At 45.9% G+C, this 22,366-nt stretch overlaps 2 protein-coding genes across 3 annotated transcripts in view; one reads left to right on the top strand and one right to left on the bottom strand.

Annotated features, from left to right (window-relative positions):
- The first annotated feature begins 12 nt into the window (after nt 1–12).
- On the top strand, nt 13–2,328 carry LOC110503562 (homeobox protein SIX2-like). The gene is made up of 3 exons (XM_021581955.2): nt 13–827; nt 1,284–1,447; nt 1,647–2,328. Exons 1-3 carry the CDS (start codon nt 444–446, stop codon nt 1,822–1,824), a joined length of 726 nt encoding a protein of 241 aa, XP_021437630.1. The 5' UTR covers nt 13–443; the 3' UTR covers nt 1,825–2,328.
- Nucleotides 2,329–5,546: 3,218 nt separating this feature from the next.
- sipa1l3 (signal-induced proliferation-associated 1 like 3) overlaps nt 5,547–22,366 on the bottom strand; it is a 98,598-nt gene continuing 81,778 nt past the window's right edge. Inside the window, exons 12-23 of one of the 2 annotated variants that reach the window (XM_036961354.1) lie at nt 22,087–22,341; nt 20,679–20,855; nt 17,285–17,409; nt 15,527–15,639; nt 14,960–15,414; nt 13,843–14,076; nt 12,177–12,339; nt 10,332–10,515; nt 10,030–10,185; nt 9,505–9,631; nt 8,806–8,887; nt 5,547–8,652 (exon numbers count right to left, since the gene is read on the bottom strand). In XM_036961354.1, coding sequence (XP_036817249.1) covers nt 8,509–8,652; nt 8,806–8,887; nt 9,505–9,631; nt 10,030–10,185; nt 10,332–10,515; nt 12,177–12,339; nt 13,843–14,076; nt 14,960–15,414; nt 15,527–15,639; nt 17,285–17,409; nt 20,679–20,855; nt 22,087–22,341 — 2,215 coding nt within the window. In that variant the 3' untranslated portion in view covers nt 5,547–8,508. The remainder of the gene's footprint in view (nt 8,653–8,805; nt 8,888–9,504; nt 9,632–10,029; nt 10,186–10,331; nt 10,516–12,176; nt 12,340–13,842; nt 14,077–14,959; nt 15,415–15,526; nt 15,640–17,284; nt 17,410–20,678; nt 20,856–22,086; nt 22,342–22,366) is intronic. The other variant, XM_036961355.1, reaches the window with a different exon arrangement.

Genomic DNA, 22,366 nt, shown 5'->3' with positions numbered 1-22,366 from the left:
TCTCCCATGTGAGATTTATGGGTCATGGGGGAACAAACTATTGAGTGCCTACACTACCAAACCACGTTAGAAGCGCTTTTGCAATTTGGTTAGTAAATTAGATTTAAATACGCTTGTTTGAACAACACAATCCTGCTTTCTCTCTGGATGAATGCTTTCTCTGTTGTGTACCCAATCAGGTATGTCTGTTTTTGTAACCCCTATGCTCTCAGGTTACCTGAGTTCAACATTGCCAGGGCGGAGACAGGGTATGAATAAGGAGATATATATATATATATATACACACGTTCATACAGACTTATTCACCCGACTGCAGCTAACATTCTCTACAGGCTCTCAAGCTATCGATAAAACATTTCCCTTCAGAGAGTTGTGAAAGGTCACAGAGGTAGGCCAACTAACCTTTTGACCTCTCGTCGTGCGTGGGCTCCATCTCCGTGGCAATGGTCTTCTCAGCAGAACAAGTGGCGTGTGTGTGCGAGGTCCTTCTGCAGAGCGGACGCATGGAGAGCTTGACTGGCTTCCTCCGCACTCTTCCCCCCTCTTCCTCCTCTTGCCTGGGGGGTCTGGAGAGCGTCCTGAAGGCACGGGCTGCCGTGGCCTTCCATCTGGGGCGCTTCTCGGACCTCTACGCCCTCCTGGAGGGCTTCCCCTTCTCCAATCGCAGCCACCCCCTGCTGCAGCAGCTCTGGCTGAGGGCACACTACCTGGAGGCCGAGTGCCAGAGAGGGCGCCCCCTTGGGGCTGTGGGGAAGTACCGCGTACGCCGTAAGTTTCCCCTGCCAAGAACCATCTGGGATGGAGAGGAGACTAGCTACTGCTTCAAGGTACAGTGAATTAAATCTGCAACGTTTGAGTTAATATTTAATATTTTACTGCTTCAGAACATTTTTGCAACAAAATGTCCCTAGGGACTTAGGGGCTCTTGGTCCATAATTAAGCTAAGTCCCTAGGGACATGTTGCCAAAATGTCACATAATATATGTTATAGGTCTTGGTCCATAATTAAGCTATCTATAACATATGTGTTGCATCTGAGTTTAGACTAGACAAAAAAGATGAGGGGAGGAAGGCTCTTGTGGAGTCAAGATGGTGTATGTCAAGACAAAAGGACTTTTCTACCTGGAACTCAAGTCTAAAGTGTCTTACTCTGTCTGCTTCAAATGTACTGAACGGTGCAAATGAAGGAAAGGAAATGAGCAGAGGCCTCTTACGGCTACCATGAACTTTAAATCATTATCCTACTTGTTTCATCAATCTGAAGTGAATGTTCCTCTTTATAGGAGAAATCCCGGAGTGTGCTGCGCGAGTGGTATTACCATAAACCGTACCCTTCACCACGTGAGAAACGAGCGCTTGCAGCCGCCACCGGTCTCACCACCACCCAGGTGAGCAACTGGTTCAAGAACAGACGGCAACGGGACCGAGCAGCTCACAGTACTACCGGGTGAGTCTTCACCTTCTCTGCTCTCCCTCGAATACGTTTCATGAGAAAATGTTCATCCCTCCTTTAATTTCAAATGTTTGTCTGGCAGTCAATACTCTGTTTTTGCTTTAGGACAGTATTACATTTCATTTTGCTGTGGACCACCACTGCCCTCTTTTGGCATGACCAGAGAACTGAAATGTGCTCTCTCTTCTCTCAGGGAACAGGAAGCTTGTGGACCACTTATTGGCTCCAACAGAAACCCAGGAGCAGTATACCCGTCCTCTGACAATGACCTTTCATCTCCAGGCACCCCCAGTCCCCCCTTCTCCTGCCCCCAACCCCCACCTCCTGAGCCATATGGGTGGGGGACAACTCTGAACCTCTCCACTACCTGAGCCATTATGTATAGTATGTTCACTTCAGAGGCAATACTATTCAGTTGTCTAGCCAGAAATGTGAGAGAATGATCTTTTTTAGTAACTTAGTGACACCCTGTATCCAAAATGGTTAAGCGTTTTAAATCTGAAAAAATAAAAGGCAGTTTAATAGAAAAGTTGTCACCTAATCATTGACACAAGTATATGTAAATCATGTTTAAAACGCAGCACTCTGGCAAGATGTGCTGAATGATACCACTCCCATAGCTAAAACCAAGACATGCCTGACACCTCTTGGGGAGAAGTAATGCATACGGAAGATATCCAGTGACAGTACAACCAAAGGCATTGACAACCATTTTAATGTCGCCCATTGTTACGTTTCTTCATGTTTTCAGTCACTGCCATGCTCTGTGAATATAACCTTCAATGTCATCTGTGAGCTTACTGCACGAAACCAAGTCTCAAATCTGACATTCACAGAAATCAATTGTTGGCAAAATCACAACTGATGATCATGATTATATAGCATTAAAAAAAAGGTTTAAATCAGTGTGGTCTTTATCCTTAAGAACGTCAATGAGAATATAATTCAGAGAAAGGCATCTTCCAGTTTTTTTTCATGAATGTGTACCATCAAGTGTTTTCTGTGATCCAAGTTGCCAACATCTAGCAATGTAACTTAATGGTAGTTCTGCTCTCAGATCAATGCGTCTACGAGTCTGTTGGTTTCAGTGGATGGAACATCCATCTGCCCCTAGTCTTTTGCAATGTCAGGGCGAAACTGTCCCCAATCCCATCTGTGTATTTCCTACACTGGTTAAAAGGTTTCTAGGTAATCTATTGGTTCTTATTTATGGTTAGAAGCCCAGGTACTCAGCCAGAACCTTGGTGAGGTTCTCCACTGTGGGCTGGTGTATGTTCTCCTCAGTGTCATCCAGTGTGTACCAGAACAGGGGGAAGGGGGTGGCAATGACGTGAAGCACATGAACACCTGAGTTGGTGTGAAAGAAAAAAATAAATGCAGGATTGAAAGTATTTCATAAGACAAAATTCCATCAGCTGGGGCGACGCAGTCTTAGTGTGTCTGTCTGTATATGAGCACACCCTCTCACCTTAATGCAGGAAGGGGATGTAATTGATTGTCACCACAGCCTGCAGTAGGTTGGTGTGTGTGGAGCCTAGTGGGTGGGGTGTGTGTGCCATGCCCTCTGCCAGGTGCCTCGATCCGTAGAGAGTGGCTGTCCACTCCTCAAATGACTCCTCTCCGTCAAAAAACACTAGTTGGAGGGTTACAGCAGATGCCTGCAGAGAGAGAGGGAGGGGGAGGTGGTCGTGTTTAATAGCAGAAGATGGGAAAGAGAGAGGGGTGAATTCTCTGCTCTGTGCCAACTGGTAACCAAGTCAAGGCTAAGGCAACATTTCATCACATCTCATTTCCCAGCAACAACGTCACTCTTGCAGTTGATTGGTCTTTTTGTGTGAGGCTGCAATGATGTCGCAGTTTGGCTGTGTGACTACCAAGATCTGTCTCAGGTGGGGGCGGGGCATTGCACTGCTAAACAGAGGATTCTGCGGCTAAAAACAGGGCTGCTCTCTGCAAGGCTACAGTCAGCACCTTATACTCTACACTGCAGAGAGAGAGGGGACAGAGAGCAGGGAGAGAAACCCAGCTACTCAGCATCTCTGTTCTTTCCATTGCAGTCTTTATTCTGTGTTTCTGAGTAAACTGCCTGAAATCAGACACTGATGTAAGGTTATGACCACAATGTTAGGGCTCGTTGTGTTAGTGAATTTTGTTTGCTGCCAACTTGGGATGGGTGTGCTTTGAACATTTGACCGTTTCTCATAAAAATCTCCTTTACTGACTAAACTGATAGATAAATAGATATCAAATGCGGTCCCTGGAAATAAATTGATGGACATAACAGGACACCTGCTGATTGAGAGCAGGGACACAGGGGTCCAGGGGCAGGACTTTGGAGTCATAGTGGCAGGTCAGTAGCAGCCTGCGAGGGGCCCCGGGGTCAAGGGTCGCGATGATGTTGGAGAAGGTGACCTGTCCCCGAGGCGTTGGCGACAGGAAAGAGTCGAGTTCCACTGTCCAGCTTTATTGGGAGTTGAACATTTATCGATATCATGACTGTCGATGGTTAACCTACTCTTCCTTATCTAAAATATTTTGTTCTCAAATATATTGAAATACATTTATGCAGTAACTGCCATGGTTTGTAATTTCTGTAGCCTCTCACTCAACTGAAAACATCTAATCCACTGATAACCCAACTTGCTTTTTTGGATCCAGGTTTTCGTTGAGGCAAGGGTTTATTTTAAAGGCGCTGTCCCTGCCTGACAGATCTTACAAAGCCGTGATACGTTAAATACCTATCAGCTAACTACTGAACAAAAATATAAACGCAACATGTAAAGTGTTGACCCCATGTTTCATATGCTGAAATAAAATATCCCAGACATTTTCCATAACCACAAAAAAGCTTATTTCTCTCAAATGTTCAGATTTGTTTACGTCCCTGTTAGTAAGCATTTCTCCTTCGCGAACATAATCCATCAGCCTGACAGGTGTGGCATATCAAGAAGCTGATTAAAACAACTAGATCAATACACAGGTGCACCTTGTGCTGGGGACAATAAAAGGCCACTCTAAAATGTGCAGTTTTGTCATACAGTACAACGCCACAGATGTCTCAAGTTTTGGGCGACCGTGCAATTGGCATGTTGACTGCAGGAATGCCCACCAGAGCGGTTGCCAGATAATTTAATGTTCATTTCTATACCATAAGCCGCCTCCCTCGTAGTTGTAGAATTTGGTAGTATGTCCAACCGGGCTCACAACCGCAGACTACACGTATGGTGTCGTGTGGGCAAGCGGTTTGCTGTCAAAGTTGTGAACACAGTGCCTTGCAGTGATGTTATGGTATGGGCAGGCATTAGCTATGGACAATGAACACAACTGCATTTTATTGATGGCAATTTGAATGCAGAGATACCGTGACGAGATCCCGAGGCCCATTGTCTTGCCATTCCATAATGCACAGCCCCATGCTGCAAGGATCTGTAGACAATTCCTGGAAGCTTACAATGTCCCCGTTCTTCCATGGCATGCATACTCAGACATGTATCCCATTGAGCATGTTTGGGATGCTCTGGATTGACGTATGACAGCGTGTTACTATTCCCGGCCACATCCAGCAACCGAAGAGGAGTGGGACAACATTACACAGGCCACAATAAACAGCCTGATCAACTCTATGTAAAGGAGATGTGTTGAGGCAAGTGGTGGTCACACCAGAAACTAACTGGTTATCTGATCCACGCCCCCTACCTTAAGGTATCTGTGACCAACAGATGCATTTGTGTATTCTCAGTCATGTGAAATCCATAGATTAGGGCCTAATTGAATCTATTTCAATTGACTGATTTCCTTATACGAACTGTAACTCAGTAAAAATCGTTGAAGTTGTTGCATGTGGCGCTTATTTTTGTTCAGTGTACACGTTATAGCAATCTGTCAGCCGATGACGTAGCACGCACCACATTGTTGTCCCTTCTATCCACTCGCATTCCTGTTCCATTTAGTTCCATTCAGTGTTTCATTTGAGGATTCAGTCGATACATTGTATGCCCCAGGTCACACGCCAATAACTCTAGCAGACCCACAACCTGTTAATGTGATCAAATAAGTTAAATACCATTGCCAGGAAAGATAAAAAATGATTCCATCATTGTGAAAGTTTTTTTTTTTTAATATATGTTCTTATAAAACAATGAAAACAATTTACACTTTTAAATGTACAGTCATTGATACAACATCCCCCAGAAAAACAACGTTCAACCGTAAGTTTTCGTCGATGCATAAAGATCCCCCATTGCCTCATGCAGAACGCACCAACACAGAAAAACAATTGAAATCAGCCTTGAACAAAGATTTAAAAGTCAAACAGCAATACATAGAAATAAAAAACACGGTGCCCTCTTCATTTCACTATTTTGTCTTTTTCAGGTTGCAAAAGTGGCCAAAAATAAATTATACAAATATTAAAACATAAAAAATAAAAAAAATCATATAATTGATCAATTTACCAAGTTTCGGTATTACCATTTCTGATTTGTGCACGTGCAACATCGATGCACCGAGCTCTGTTCAACATGTATAACTGCAGTTTGCTTAAAATCAAATATATCAAAACTAAATCCTCAAAAACACCCGTACCCCTCCACACACACACACAAATAAACAAAATAAAGATTAAGACATTGAAGATAACAACATCACAGCACATTTGCTGAGCTTCAGTGATAACATGAGTGTGTAGGGTTGTTTCAGTTGCTCTTGGTTTCGCCCAAGACGAGATGATTTAACTGGCTGGAGGAGGATGGGCAGCTTACAGGACACAGGGAGGCAGACTACAACAGCGTCTGTGGATGGGGCAGTGATGAGCAAATACCAGAGATGGTGAGATGAAGAGAAACGGGGACAGAGATGTCTGTATACATGTTGCTCTTATCTAAACGTAATGTCTCTCAACAATGTACAGATGTATTTGAAAGAGTGTGTGTGTGGGGGGGGGGGGGGGGGGGGGCAGTGTTGAGTAGTGTGTTTTGTATGTTTGTGTGCCACATGCGTGTGAATGTCCACTGATCCAGCCACAAAAGGGTTGACACCGTCCAGGTACATGCCCACACACAAAACAATACATAGTACAGTTCTTAAAGGGGGTGTCTGAAAGGTCCTGAGAGTAGTGAGGGTAAGAAAGGATTCCAGTTGAGGCAGGGCAGAAGGTTCCTGAAAAGAGGGGGTCTGTGATGAAAGGGTACTTAACTGTGCTCGGGGCTTACGTTTACTGGAACGGAGACCAGACCCTTTTATCATTTTTGTGAATGGATGTGGCCCAAACGAGAATTGGAACCCCCACCCCGTTGGTTTTGCCAGCTCCACGCTCCCCTCCATTTATCCCACATTCATAACAAACAACGGACACAAAGACACAAAGCTGTAAGAAAAATACTTTCTGTAAAGAATATAACCAAGCTAGTGAGAATATAGTGTATTTGCGTTGATTTATTTGACTGTATTCCTGTCAGATGGACATTTTTACAAAATGGCCACAAGTTTCACACGGACCCACCACCCCAAGCTAAGTTACTTCCGTTTTACGTCATTTAGCAAGGTCTCACAGTTGTGTATAAATTGTTGAGTTTGATTCTGCAGACACTAGGACTGTCTGTTAGCTAAATTAATGTATAATACCCCTTCATTCTAGCACACACACACACGCGCACACACACACACACACACACACACACACACACACACGGCTACAGTGTTTAATAAGAGATCATATCTACGAGTCTTTTCTAAATGCACACAGGTGTGTACCCGCAGCTGGTACCCAAAACAAAAACCACGAAATATGCAAATTCTACAAATTGTAAAACATACTGCTTGGATATTTGTAAATACCTTTCAAATGGATTGTTAACCAAAAATGGACATTGAGATACTATCGTTGAGTTTATGACACTATATTCTGTTTCATAAACTGAACGAGAAGGCTCGTCTCATATCACTGGCGTACCTTGTCATATTATAGCTTGCTCGTAACTGAAATGCCCTGTGTCAGCCTATCACACACTCAACGAAGGGTAAAAAATAACATCGCCAGAGCTCTCCATTTTGTGCGATTAATGCATTGTGGGAGTATTTGCTGTACCCTACACACCTTCACGAGTTACACACCTCATTAAGTCAGTTATATCAGTACAATAGACATGTGTTCAAGCTATATGTTGAATCACACAGGCAAAAGTACAGTACCATTTCTTTTATAACACACGTCTCCCAGAGCATTCTGGGAGTTGGAGTCCTTTTTTTTGGCTGATTCGCTTCAGGAACAGTATTAGGCCTCGCCGTGCGATCTTTGTGTTCTACAGTTCAATAAAAGCTCTCCTCTTTATTGGCTCTGCTCTGACGCAGGAGTGTATAAGACCTCAGTTACAAAAAATAAAAACCTACAAGCAGGGACAGAGAAGGATTTCCTCTGGGTGCACAGCCTGAGGGAGACGGCTTGTGCGGTGTTGGGAGTTAAAAAAAAATAGGCGTGTCTACTTGCAGGCTCTTCTGTCTAGGCAATTCGGTTTCAGATGAGCCAACGGGGATCCATTGGTTCTCTGTAGCCCCTGTGTCCGTCCAGCCCAGAGCGAGGCAGGGATTCTGGGGTAGGAGGGTGGCGGCGTAACGGCAGGTCCCTCTCCCCAAAAGCAGGTCAGAGTGGTGGAGGGGTAAGTGCTCCTCTTCTCCCCTACCACCCCACCCCCCCGGAGGGAGATAGTGTGGTTGGAATGTGACAGAAGCAGCAGGTGGAGGACAGAACGTAAGAATGTGGGGGGGTGGGGGGGGGGGGGTTCTTTCCCCCTCTTATGCTTAAAAGTTGCACATTTTCTTGTACATAATGTTACACCTTAACTTACTTGCATTCGTTTTTTTTCCTACTGCCCATGTCTTCCACATACCTAACCAGACTCACTGACAAATCTATTCCCCACTCAGTTCCCCACGCATGAAACTCACTGTGGCCGAGTTTCCAATAAATCAGGGTAATCCTAACCCCCCCCGGCTTAGGTCACACGTCCTCTTTGCGAATGCTTTTGCACGCCCTCTCTGAGGTCACTTCCTGTGTGAGCTCACTTCCTCTGCGGGGTGTCGGTGAAGAGCATGCTGAACTTGCGAAGCTGCTCGCTGGCCGAGTGGCTCTCTTCCTGGAGCCGCTGGTTATTCTGCCGCAGGTTAGCCATCTCAGCCAACAGGTGCACTTTGTCCTTCTTCTCCTGAGGGACAGAGAGGGAGGGGAAGGTGGGGGAGAGAGAGAGAGAAAGGGACGGAAGAGTTTATTTATTATCAGTTTCCGTTCTTACCTGCGTCAGAGGTACAGCCATATAAATTAGCATTGAGACTAAATGTCCTTCTGGTGTAAACGGTACCTTCTCCAGGTCAGTGTTGAGCTGCTTCAGCATCACCTCTAGGCTGTACAGTCGCCCCGAGAGGGCGTTGGGTACCTCATCCCTGAAAACACACAAAGACATTTAACTCAACACTGTCACCTGGGTTTAGGTAGCAGGTAGGGCAGACAGGTTTCACAAGGTGTGTGTTCAACAGAACAACAGAGTTCATCAGGACCGTACGACGCAGTAGGTTAGTTCGGGAAACAAGAGACCGTTTCAGTGATAGGTTGTAGTTATGCCCTGGGACAGCACAAGCTGACTGGCCGGACTGCTGTAACTCAAACACTCCACTGTTTGTTCACGACAGAAGGTGTTCAGAGATCCCTTGGTAACTAACTGGTTAGATCCATGTGTAACTACCACAGCTAACTACGGGATGGTGGTTCCCTACATGTGAGGTTGACCTGACCAAAGGGAAATGGGGAAATACAAGAGTAGGCCGTGCTTTTATACACACACATTTCGGGTTTAGGATTTGGAGTCTCAGGGTCAAACAGACGAAACGTTCCTAATCGGCTGTGACTGCCGTGAACTTAAGATTGTGCGTCCGTGGCAGTGTCTATGGATCGTGATTGTTTGAGATTGTGCGTGAATCTTGGGTGTGCGAGTTGGTGTCGTGTGTGTGAATATTTGTGGATTCATGCGAAGTGTGTGTGTGTGTGTGTCTCAGAGACTTACCCGCCGAAGGTGGGGGTAGTGCGTGGAGTCTGAGGTGTTTGGAATTGGATTGGACTCTTGATCGGCCGCATGTCTGGAACCCCAACTTGAGGCTCACTGAGCGAGAAGAGCGACACTGCCCTTTGCACTGTAAAAAACACACAGAGACACACTGTTACAATGCTGCATTTCCCCATTCACAATCAGCTACCAATCTACAAATGCTGATTTTTTTCTCTATCTATCTTCACAAGGTCTCCAGGGACATTTCACACAATCAAGCCCAGCCAGGAGCAGCTTAGCTGGGCTAGGGCAGTAATTGAGGTCCATGATCATGTGTCAATAGGGGCCGTATGTGTTTGTGCCTGCTGGAGCTGCTGTGAGAAGCTTTGTGGTGACAGGAGACCAGAGGGAGCCAGGTGTCAGGAACTGAGGTGAGGTGAGACTCTCTCTCTCTCCCCCTCTCCCCCTCTCCCTCTCCCTCTCTGCATGTATACACAAACAAAATGTCTGTCGCAAATATCTGAACACACACAGAATACTCACACTCACCCTCGTAGGCCTTGGCAGCGTTGACCAGACTGGCCCACTCCAGGCCACAGGCAGTGTCAGGCAGGGGCATGAGCCCCGGGTCCAGCCTCCTCAGGGGGGGAACCTTATCCCTCACCTCTGTCAGAGACAGCTCTGACGCAGACAGAGGGACTGGCCAGGCAGGAGGGGGGGCAAGTTAAGTAGTCTTAGCATTCATGATGATGTCACGTGATAAACTTTGCTTCTTGATAAACCATCATTATGTACGGATACAATGAAGTGAGAAGGTAACGACATCAAGCTGTGGCCCCACTCACCCTTCTTGTTGGGCATGTGGTTGGCAGAGTGTGCATGGCGCCGGGTGGGTAGGGTGCAGGTGAACAGCAGGTCGCTGGGAGTGCCCTGGTCAAACAGGGGGGCAGAGTTGGCATAGCTGGCATCCCTGCGCCCGCTGCACAGAGACTCGTCGGAGAACGTGCGCTGAAGAGTGTGTCGAGGAGACTGAAAAGAGAAGGGAGGGAGGTTAGTCGTGGGGCAGTATGTTTGTGGGTGAGCAAGTTTGGGGTGTGTATGTGTAAAATAGTGTGTTGTGTATGTGTGTGGGTGTATATGTGTATGGACAGTACCGGTCAAAAGTTTGGACACACCTATTCATTCAAGGGTTTTTCTTTATTTTACTATTTTCTAAATTTATTCTACACACTGAAACACATCAAAACTATTAAATAACACATATGGAATCATGTAGTAACCAAAAAAGTGTTAAACAAATCAAAACATATGTAATATTTGAGGTTCTTCAAAGTAGCCCCCCTTTGCCTTGACAGCTTTGCACACTCTTGGCATTCTCTCAACCAGCTTCACCTGGAATGCATTTCAATTAACAGGTGTGCCTTGTTAAAAGTTAATTTGTGGAATTTCTTTCCTTCTTAATGTGTTTGAGCCAATCAGACAAGGTGGTATACAGAATGTAGCCCTATTTGGTAAAATACCAAGTCCATATTATGGCAAGAACAGCTCAAATAAGCAAAAACAAACGACAGTCCATCATTACTTTAAGACATGAAGAAGGTCAGTCAATCCGGGAAAATTTCAAGAACTTCAGAAGTTTCTTCAAGTGCAGTCGTAAAAACCATCAAGCGCTATGATGAAAGTGGCTCTCATGAGACCGCCACAGGAATGGAAGACCCAGAGCTACCTCTGCTGCAGGGGATAAGTTCATTAGAGTTATCAGCCTCAGAAATTGCAGCCCAAATAAATGCTTCACAGAGTTCAAGTAACAGACACATCTCAACATCAACTGTTCAGAGGAGACTGTGTGAATCAGGCCTTCATGGTCAAATTGCTGCAAAGAAACCACAACTAAAGGACACCAACAAGAAGAAGAGACTTGCTTGGGACAAGAGACACGAGCAAAGGACATTAGATCGGTGGAAATCCATCCTTTGGTCTGATGAGCCGTGTCTTTGTGAGACGCAAAGTAGTTGAACGGATGATCTCCGCATGTGTGGTTCCCACCGTGAAGCATGGAGGAGGAGGTGTGATGGTGCTTTGCTGGTGACTGTCAGTGATTTATTTAGAATACAAGGCACACTTAACCATCATGGCTACCACAGCATTCTGCAGCGATACACCATCCCATCTGGTTTGCGCTTACTGTGACTATCATTTGTTTTTCAACAGGACAATGACCCAACACACCTCCAGGCTGTGTAAGGGCTATTTGACCAAGAAGGAGAGTGACGGAGTGCTGCATCAGATGACCTGGTCACCACAAACACTCGACATCAACCCAATTGAGATGGTTTGGGATGAGTTGGACCGCAGAGTGAAGGAAAAGCAGCCAACAAGTGCTCAGCATACGTGGGAACTCCATTAAGACGATTGGAAAAACAGTCCTCATGAAGCTGGTTGAGAGAATGCCAAGAGTGTGCAAATCTGTCATCAAGGCAAAGGGTAGCTACTTTGAAGAATATAAAATATAAAATGTTGGTTACTACATGATTCCATATGTGTTATTTCATAGTTTTGATGTCTTCACTATTATACAACAATGTAGAAAATAGTAAAAATAAAGAAAAACCCTTGAATAAGTAGGTGTGTCCAAACTTTTGACTGGTTCTGTATGTACTGGGTTTGTGTGTACTGTGTGTGTCCCTCACCGTGTCTCTTTGTGGCATCTCTCCAGGGTTGTCCATGATGATGAGTTTCTTCAGGTCGTCCTCGACGGTGCTCTTGTGGGATCTCCGTGGAGACCGCAGGTCCCTTAGCGATGCTCGAAGACGGGGCTGTCCGAACACATTCTTAGAATTCACGTCCACCTGTCTGAACACACACACACAGCAGGAATATAATGTAGGTTAAATACAGTAACACAACTTGTCCCATTGAGCATGGCTTAACATAGTGGCGTGATGCTTGGCTTTTGTGTTGGTAGACCAGTGCATCTCAATGCACACACACACGCACACACACACACACACACACACACACACACACACACACACACACACACACACACACACACACACACACACACACACACACAGAGAGAGAGAGAGTTTGGGGTCACTTGGAAATGTCCTTGTTTTTGAAAGAAAAGTAAAACATTTTGTCCATTAAAATAACATCAAATTGATCAGAAATACAGCGTAGACATTGTTAATGTTGTAAATGACCATTGTAGCAGGAAACGGCTGATTTTTTTATGGAATATCTACATAGGCCTACAGAGGCCCATTATCAGCAACCATCACTCCTGTGTTCCAATGACACGTTGTGTTAGCTAATCCAAGTTTATCACTTTAAAAGGCTAATTGATCATTAGAAAACCCTTTTGCAATTATGTTAGCGTAGTTGAGTATCTGGAGCATCAGCATTTGTGGGTTCGATTACAGGCTCAAAATGGCCAGAAACAAAGCGCTTCTGAATCTCGTCAGTCTATTCTTGTTCTGACAAATTAAGGCTATTCCATGCTCTTGCCTAGAAGGCCAGCATCCCGGAGTCACCTCTTCACTGTTGACGTTGAGACTGGTGTTTTGCGGCTACTATTTAATGAAGCTGCCAGTTGAGGACTTGTGAGGCGTCTCTTTCTCAAACTAGACACTCTACTGTACTTGTCCTCTTGCTCAGTTGTGCACCGGGGCCTCCCACTCCTCCTTCTATTCTGGTTAGAGTCAGTTTGCGCGGTTCTGTGAAGGGAGTAGTGCACAGCATTGTATGAGATCTTCAGTTTATTGGAAATTTCTCGCATGGAATAGCCGTCATTTCTCAGAACAAGAAGAGACTGACTAGGTTCAGCAGAAAGTTATTTGTTTCTGGCCATTTTGAGCCTTTAATCGAACCCACAAATGCTGATGCTGCAGATACTCAACTAGTCTAAAGAAGGGCAGTTGTATTGCTTCTTTAATCAGTACAACAGTTTTCAGCTGTGCTAACATAATTGCAAAAGGGTTTTCTAATGATCAATTAGCCTTTTAAAATGATAAACTTGGATTAGCTAACACAACGTGCGCCATTGGAACACAGGAGTGATGGTTGCTGATAATTGGCCTCTATACCTCTATGTAGATATTCCTTTTATTTTTAAATCAGCTGTTTCCAGCTCCAATAGTCATTTACAACATTAACAATGTCTACACTGTATTTCTAATCAATTTGATGTTATTTTAAATGGACAAAAACGACCCTAAACTTTTGAATGGTAGTGTATTCACTCACTCACTCACTCACTCACTCACTCACTCACTCACTCACTCACTCACTCACTCACTCACTCACTCACTCACTCACTCACTCACTCACTCACTCACTCACTCACTCACTCACTTCTTGCTGCTGTTACTGTCAGAGCTGTAGGTAGTGGGTGTGTTTGAACGGGAGGGGGCGTTGTCGTCTGGTTGCCAGGCGCCCAGTCTGCTCTTGCTGTATAAGGCCTTGGGGGCGGAGCTGGACAGAGGGGTGGAGCTGAGTAGAGCAGAGTTAGGCGTGACTGTGGCGGCTCGGACCGGCCGTGATTTCTCTGCTGCAGGGGTCTTGTAACCCTGGGGTGTATAGCAGGCCCTGTGACGACACACAGACACATGGCATTAATGTACAGAGAAACACATGCTCAAATCCATAAACCGATCTATCTAGCCGTCTACATGCATAACAAAGTCAATATAAATGATGCACAGGTTTAGAGATATGCTTGAGTTGATGGATTCATTCAGGGTGGGCTACATAACTAACACAACAAACCACACATCATGCAGAACAGCTGCAGGTGGAATTCACCTCTCAAATCTCCTTTTTCTCCTGACCCATTTCCACCAAAAGCAACATTAACCAACATACCAACCAACCAGCAGCAACATCTGTGAATATCCCTGACCAGCTATCATGGCTTTCTCTGGACATGCAAACCATCCACCCAATCACTCAAGCAACCACTCATCTACAAAATGTCCATCCAACCCACCGTCACTCAACACCTCCACCCATCCATCTTAACACTCACACGTCTCTATCCCCATTTCCTAAGCTCCTGTACCACAGTACCACATACCTGTACGTTATTTGTTGTGTCCCACTGTGTGATGGGTGTCTCTGTGTGTCAGAGTGCCAGTGTGCTGTCCTGTTCCCCTGAAGTGACTGGATATAAACTGGGGGACTGGAGTGATGGAACTGGGGGTCTAAACCCCCAATCCTTTAATCCCCCTCTAAGAGTAGCTGAACTCTAAATATGTTGGCCTATGTGTATGTAGGGCAAGGGTGGCACATCTGGCCCATACATGACCCCCATAAGGATTACACACTGATGTGTTTCGGTACGTTCAGTATGAGGGGTGGGATGCCTGTGTGGACAAAACATACCATTCTTTGTCCTACCCACTTCCACTCTCTTACCACTACTAAAAGCTAAACTGCGTTGGAGTGTATAAGCAGTGTGTCTCTCTTGTACCTGGGTTTAAATGAGTCTGGCTTCTCCACGTTGGATCCAGGAGGAGGGAAGGTACGTGTGCGGTATCCTTTGTTCTGATTGGCAGGTAATACAGGTGACGACTCTAGTCTCCGCCCCTCGACTCCGTTGCCCCTCACCCCAGAGACGTCCTGCAGCCCGCTATTATAGGTTGCTGAACAGTGCAGGGGCTTCTGTGATTGGCTGGACTGGTTTCCGTGGCGACCGCCAGGCTTGGTGTTGTAGAGGGTGGGGGCATCGATGCCGCTGTCACTGGAGCCGCCCTTACTGAGGGGGTCGGGGTCAGGTTCAGCCAGGTCGCCTAGGCAACCCCCGGATACCCCCGGGCCTCCTCTTTCCCCCCCGGCCCCCTCGAACCAGCGCTCGTCACTGTGGCTGCTGGACGCGTTACTGGAGAGAGTGTTACTGCTGGAGTGGCTGGAGTACTGGGTCTCACCCTACAGAGAGGGGGATGAGGTGAGAGAGAAAGAGACGGTAGATACACAGAAAAGCAAATGGCATAAAATCTCTCTCTCTCTAAAAAAAAAAAAGAGGACAGTTATATCTGACCTTTGAGTGTCTGTTGGGGGAGTCTTTCCCTGGGACATCCTGTCGGGTGGGTCTCCTCTGCCCTCCTCCTCCTGGCCCCCGAGACGATGACGCTGGGACATGCCATAGGGGCTCTGGGCAGAGAACACACACACCATTACGCATCACAGGTTTAATGTAGTGACAGGTGTGGTATGTAGGCCAGCGTTATGTTTTACGTGTTCATTGTGTGTGTGTGTGTGTGTGTGTGTGTGTGTGTGTGTGGTCACTGTATTGGGGTAGTCATTATTTAAGACTTTTCTGATGTCTAACTCAGTTCGATTGGGACCCTCTCCGATTGACTCTCTTTAATCATGACTCTCTATTTCTGTGTGTGTGTATGGATATGTACAGTTGAAGTTGGGGGTTTACATATACATTTAAACTCAGTTTTTCCACAATTCCTGACATTTAATCCTAGTAAAAATTCCCTGTCTTAGGTCAGTTAGGATCACCACTTTATTTTAAGAATGTGAAATGTCAGAATAATAGTGGAGAGAATGATTTATTTCAGCTTTTATTTCTTTCATCACATTCCCAGTGGGTCAGAAGTTTACATACACTCAATTAGTATTTGGTAGCCTTGCCTTGAAATTGTTTAACTTGGGTCAAACGCTTCGGGTAACCTTCCCACAATAAGTTGGGTGAATTTTGGCCCATTCCTCCTGACAGAGCTGGTGTAACAGAGTCAGGTTTGTTGGACTCATTGCTCGCACACACTTTTTCAGTTTTGCCCACACATTTTCTATAGGATTGAGGTCAGGGCTTTGTGATGGCCGCTCCCAATACCTTGACTTTGTTGTCCGTAAGTCATTTTGCCACAACTTTGGAAGTATGCTTGGGGTCATTGTCCATTTGGAAGACCCATTTGCGACCAAGCTTTAACTTCCTGACTGATGTCTTGACATATTGCTTCAATATATCCACATCATTTTCCTCCCTCATGATGCCGTCTATTTTGTGAAGTGCACGAGTCCCTCCTGCAGCAAAGCACCCCCACAACATAATGCTGCCACCCCCGTGCTTCACGGTTGGGATGGTGTTCTTCGGCTTGCAAGCCTCCTTTTTATGGCGGTTTTGGAGCAGTGGCTTCTTCCTTGCTGAGCAGCCTTTCAGGATATGTCGATATAGGACTTGTTTTGACTTTTGTACCTGTTTCCTCCAGCATCTTCACAAGGTCCTTTGATGTTGTTCTGGGATTGATTTGCACTTTTCGCACCAAAGTACATTTATCTCTAGGAGACAGAACACTTCTCTTTCCTGAGCGGTATGACGGCTGCGTGGTCCCATGGTTTTTATACTTGCATACTATTGTTTGTACAGATGAACGTGGTACCTTCAGGCGTTTGGAAATTGCTCCTAAGGATGAACCAGACTTGTGGAGGTCTACAATTTTTTTTCTGTGGTTCTTTAGTTTTCCCATGATGTCAAGCAAAGAGGCACTGAGTTTGAAGGTAGGCCTCGAAATACATCCACAGGTACACCTCCAATTGACTCAAATGATGTCAATTAGCCTATCAGAAGCTTCTAAAGCCATGACATAATTTTCTGGAATTTTCCAAGCTGTTTAAAGGCACAGTCAACTTAGTGTGTGAAAACCTCTGACCCAGTGGAATTCTGTCGATAAACAAATGTTGGAAAAATTACTTGTCATGCACAAAGCAAGCTAGCCACTTAAAGTATTTTTTTATAGATATATGTGTGTGTGCATTCTGTATGTTTGTCTACATATTTGTGTACCTGTCTTGCAGCGCTCCATAGTGCTGTCCTGGCTGGTGAAGCCCGAGGAGGACTCTCCACTAGAGGTGATGTCCAGACTGAGATGAGGTTCGTAGGCCAGCAGGGGGCGCTGGGCTGAACCGTACCTATACAGATATAAGAGGAACAGGGAGGTTACACACACACACACGACTGGGCGTAATACCGTACTATATACCAGTTTTGATGCATGGACTGGTTTGGGTTTTTACTTTACCTTCTACAACGGTATTTCAATGTTTGGTTTGTTAAATGTAAAACGCCAGTTTCTGTTTTTTTAGTTTATTCCGTTTGCTACTTGAGCCTTCTCTCCCTATCCTCCTGGAAATATTTGTATATGCTAACAAATGCTAACAAAGTACTAGCAAACATAAGCTAAATACAAGGACAGACAACCCATGAAGTTGTAGAACTATCTCAAAAGGCTACTCACACTTGATCCAGAAGGGGATGGATTGTCTGTGCTGCAACCAAGAAGCTTGATATTGCAAGCTAGCCCCTTAACTTTGTAGCTAGCAAATTAGCAAACCAAAAGCATAGCTGGAGCCCTGAACTGAAGAAAATGTATTTGGCACATCTTAAATAGTTAATTTATAGTCATAAGATATTTATAGATGGCAAACATTAGTAGTGAATTTCAAGTGGAACTTGATCACCACTCTTGTGCTTCTCAACTGAAGATCGCCACGGTGCTCTTCGTAAACAAACATACCATGTGACTTGCTCAATATAATTTATTAGGGGGAAAAAATGTGGGGGGAGGTATATATGGTATACCACACAAGCCTGTTTAAAAAATATTGGGATATGATATTCTGGCCATACTGCCCAACCCTAACTCACACTCAGGTTACACACTCTCAGATTTAGGCAGACAACAACAACAAAAAGTACACAAACACACACACATTGTGTGGTCGTAAGAATGTTTGTCCACTGAGATTTCTTTCGTCGAGCAGTCGCAAATCACAATGGTGCACAAAACACCGGTCTGATCTGCGCCTGTCTCAGTGGACTGATCCAATGGTGCACAAAACACCGGTCTGATCTGCGCCTGTCTCAGTGGACTGATCCAATGGTGCACAAAACACCGGTCTGATCTGCGCCTGTCTCAGTGGACTGATCCAATGGTGCACAAAACACCGGTCTGATCTGTGCCTGTCTCAGTGGACTGATCCAATGGTGCACAAAACACCGGTCTGATCTGCGCCTGTCTCAGTGGACTGATCCAATGGTGCACAAAACACCGGTCTGATCTGCGCCTGTCTCAGTGGACTGATCCAATGGTGCACAAAACACCGGTCTGATCTGCGCCTGTCTCAGTGGACTGATCCAATGGTGCACAAAACACCGGTCTGATCTGCGCCTGTCTCAGTGGACTGATCCAATGGTGCACAAAACACCGGTCTGATCTGCGCCTGTCTCAGTGGACTGATCCAATGGTGCACAAAACACCGGTCTGATCTGCGCCTGTCTCAGTGGACTGATCCAATGGTGCACAAAACACCGGTCTGATCTGCGCCTGTCTCAGTGGACTGATCCAATGGTGCACAAAACACCGGTCTGATCTGCGCCTGTCTCAGTGGACTGATCCAATGGTGCACAAAACACCGGTCTGATCTGCGCCTGTCTCAGTGGACTGATCCAATGGTGCACAAAACACCCGTCTGATCTGCGCCTGTCTCAGTGGACTGATCCAATGGTGCACAAAACACCGGTCTGATCTGCGCCTGTCTCAGTGGACTGATCCAATGGTGCACAAAACACCGGTCTGATCTGCGCCTGTCTCAGTGGACTGATCCAATGGTGCACAAAACACCGGTCTGATCTGCGCCTGTCTCAGTGGACTGATCCAATGGTGCACAAAACACCGGTCTGATCTGCGCCTGTCTCAGTGGACTGATCCAATGGTGCACAAAACACCGGTCTGATCTGTGCCTGTCTCAGTGGACTGATCCAATGGTGCACAAAACACCGGTCTGATCTGCGCCTGTCTCAGTGGACTGATCCAATGGTGCACAAAACACCGGTCTGATCTGCGCCTGTCTCAGTGGACTGATCCAATGGTGCACAAAACACCCGTCTGATCTGCGCCTGTCTCAGTGGACTGATCCAATGGTGCACAAAACACCGGTCTGATCTGCGCCTGTCTCAGTGGACTGATCCAATGGTGCACAAAACACCTGTCTGATCTGCGCCTGTCTCAGTGGACTGATCCAATGGTGCACAAAACACCGGTCTGATCTGCGCCTGTCTCAGTGGACTGATCCAATGGTGCACAAAACACCGGTCTGATCTGTGCCTGTCTCAGTGGACTGATCCAATGGTGCACAAAACACCGGTCTGATCTGCGCCTGTCTCAGTGGACTGATCCAATGGTGCACAAAACACCGGTCTGATCTGCGCCTGTCTCAGTGGACTGATCCAATGGTGCACAAAACACCGGTCTGATCTGCGCCTGTCTCAGTGGACTGATCCAATGGTGCACAAAACACCGGTCTGATCTGCGCCTGTCTCAGTGGACTGATCCAATGGTGCACAAAACACCGGTCTGATCTGCGCCTGTCTCAGTGGACTGATCCAATGGTGCACAAAACACCGGTCTGATCTGCGCCTGTCTCAGTGGACTGATCCATTGCAGAGGCCATAGGGATGGTACAGTCCATCACTCGAAGACAGTGGTCACCAACCTTTTCTGAGTCAAGATCACATTCCAAGTAAAAAAAAAAAAAAACAAGCCAAAATCTACCGCTCAGATAAAAAAGTTGTTTAAAAACCCTAGAGAGGTTAAAGCATCAGACAAGCTCAGTGCATATAGTTGAAATTATTCAAACACATAGGGTGTGTCTATATATGAAAAAATACACGTTTTAAAGTTTTGACCAATCAGGCAGACGATTCTCGATCGACCAATATATCCCCGCTCCCCCCGGGGACAGCCCTAACACACACAGATATGTTTAAGAGCATTTCCCAGATTCTGTTTTTGCTATGTTCCATGGTGGCGCTTATTTCAAACATGTTTCTCTGGTTGGGCAGAATGTAATAATCACCAAACACACAGGTAAAACTACACAATGGAGTCTTAATCCAAGAGTGTGTTCGTACAGGCCTCACTGACAGAAGATCGACAGTCAAATCAGTCAAAGGTCTGCAGCAAGTTAGCTACCACTCCTAGCAACAACCGCCAAAAGCCTGCCAAGTATCATGCAAAGGAAATGCCAGGGAACAGGAAGGAGTGACATCCTCCTCCAATACAAACAAATGGAGACCTCAATGATAGCTCAATGCACACAAACAGAGACAACCACAGAGCCAGTCAGAGACAACCCGAGAGATACACAAAAACACTAACACACACACTCTGTTGACTGACCTGTCAGGTGAGGGTTTGTAGCGTATGAAGGTCCCGCTGAGTACGGGGCCCCCCAGGGCCACCATGCCCCCCAGGCCAGAGGGAGAGGAGAAGCTGGCTGAGGGGTTCCTGTAGGGCAGCACTCTGTCGCCCCCCGCTGGCGACAGGCAGTAGTAGTTCTCAGGGAAACTCACCGGCCTGCAGAGGGGACAGCGGAGTTTAAAGTCAGTATATTAATAAAGCGTCATAGAGTATGAGTGCTGATCTATGATCAGTTTTAACTTTTAGATCATTATTTATATGGTTATATGGAGAGAGAGGACCTGATCCTGATCCACCAAAAGTATGTGGACACCTGCTCTTAGAAAATCACATTCCCAAATCATGGAGTTGGTCCCCCTTTTGCCGCTATAACAGCCTCCACTCTTCTGGGAAAGTTTTCCACTAAATGTTGGAACATTTCTGCAGGGACTTGCTTCCATTCAGCCACAAGAGCATTAGTGACATCGGGCACTGATGTTGGGCGATTAGGCCTGACTCGCAGTCGCCGTTCCAATTCATCCCAAAGGTGTTCGATGGGGTTGAGGTCAGGGCTCTGTGCATGCCAGTCAAGTTCTTCCACACCAATCCCGTCAAACCATTTCTGTATAGACCTAGCTCTGTGCACGGGGGCATTGACATGCTGAAACAGGAAAGGGCCTTCCCCAAACTGTTGCCACAAAGTTCGAAGCACAGAATCGTCTCGAATGTCAATGTATGCTGTAGCGTTAAGATTTTGATTTGTTGAACACTTTTTTGATTACTACATGATTCCATATGTGTTATTTCATAGTTTTGATGTCTTCACTATTATTATTCAACGTAGAAAATAGTAAAAATATAGAAAAACCCTTGAATGAGTAGGTGTGTCCAAACTTTTGACTGGTTCTGTATGTATTTTTGTAAAGAAAATATATTACAGAGCAAGCGGTAAAGCTTCATGACACATTTTTGCCTTGTAGCACCTACAGATGAAACATTACGGAGTCTTAAAGGAGGCCTGGGTAAGGTCAAAATATCAGAAAAATGCCATCTTTGATCAATTATTTCTCAATTATGCCAAATTATTAGTTACAAATGTAAAATATATGTAAACAATTCTACCTCCAAAATAACCATGCTATGGGTTCCATTTCGTGCAAATCCCCCAAAATCGTGGTATTTTGTATCCTGGTTTCGTGTGAAATCACTCATATGTTCTCCACCTACAGCGATGCTTAACGTTTTTTTTTTTTTATAAGGATAACCTCAATGTCGGAGCATTTATGAGAATCACACCAGACCATGAGCATAGGACAACCCCCTCAAGACACTGACGCAAACAAAGGCAACGACACCAGTGTCTACGCACAAGGCAAACAAATCACACACACACACGTCAGTGTCGCACCTCTTGTTGGAGAGGTGCTGGGGCTCCCTGTATGGGACGGGCATGACCATGGCCTTGTGTGAGCGGGGTTGGGGTGGTGGGGGGCCCATAGGGGTCCAGCGCTGAGGGGTGGGGGCGCTGTGCAGGCCAGGAGGGCCGGCGGTGCTGTCCCAGCGCCAATCGGGGGGGCGAGGGGAGGGCCGGTACCCTGCTGCCACAGGCTCAGGCTCTGGCTTCTGCTCCATTGTTTTCATCTCATACTCCTCTGTGCAGCCCCTACAGACAGAGAGGGGGAATGGAG

The sequence above is a fragment of the Oncorhynchus mykiss genome, chromosome 24, assembly GCF_013265735.2.
Source record: "Oncorhynchus mykiss isolate Arlee chromosome 24, USDA_OmykA_1.1, whole genome shotgun sequence".
Taxonomy (NCBI): Eukaryota; Metazoa; Chordata; class Actinopteri; order Salmoniformes; family Salmonidae; genus Oncorhynchus; species Oncorhynchus mykiss.
This window is presented reverse-complemented; position numbering and strand designations above follow the sequence as displayed.

What these genes read in the sequence shown, in the direction of transcription:
- LOC110503562 (XM_021581955.2), top strand. Translation starts at nt 444, where the DNA reads ATGGTCTTCTCAGCAGAACAAGTGGCGTGTGTGTGCGAGGTCCTTCTG. An exon ending in AGACTAGCTACTGCTTCAAG is followed by an intron (nt 828 to 1,283) that starts GTACAGTGAATT and finishes TCCTCTTTATAG; the next exon opens with GAGAAATCCCGGAGTGTGCT. An exon ending in GCAGCTCACAGTACTACCGG is followed by an intron (nt 1,448 to 1,646) that starts GTGAGTCTTCAC and finishes CTCTTCTCTCAG; the next exon opens with GGAACAGGAAGCTTGTGGAC.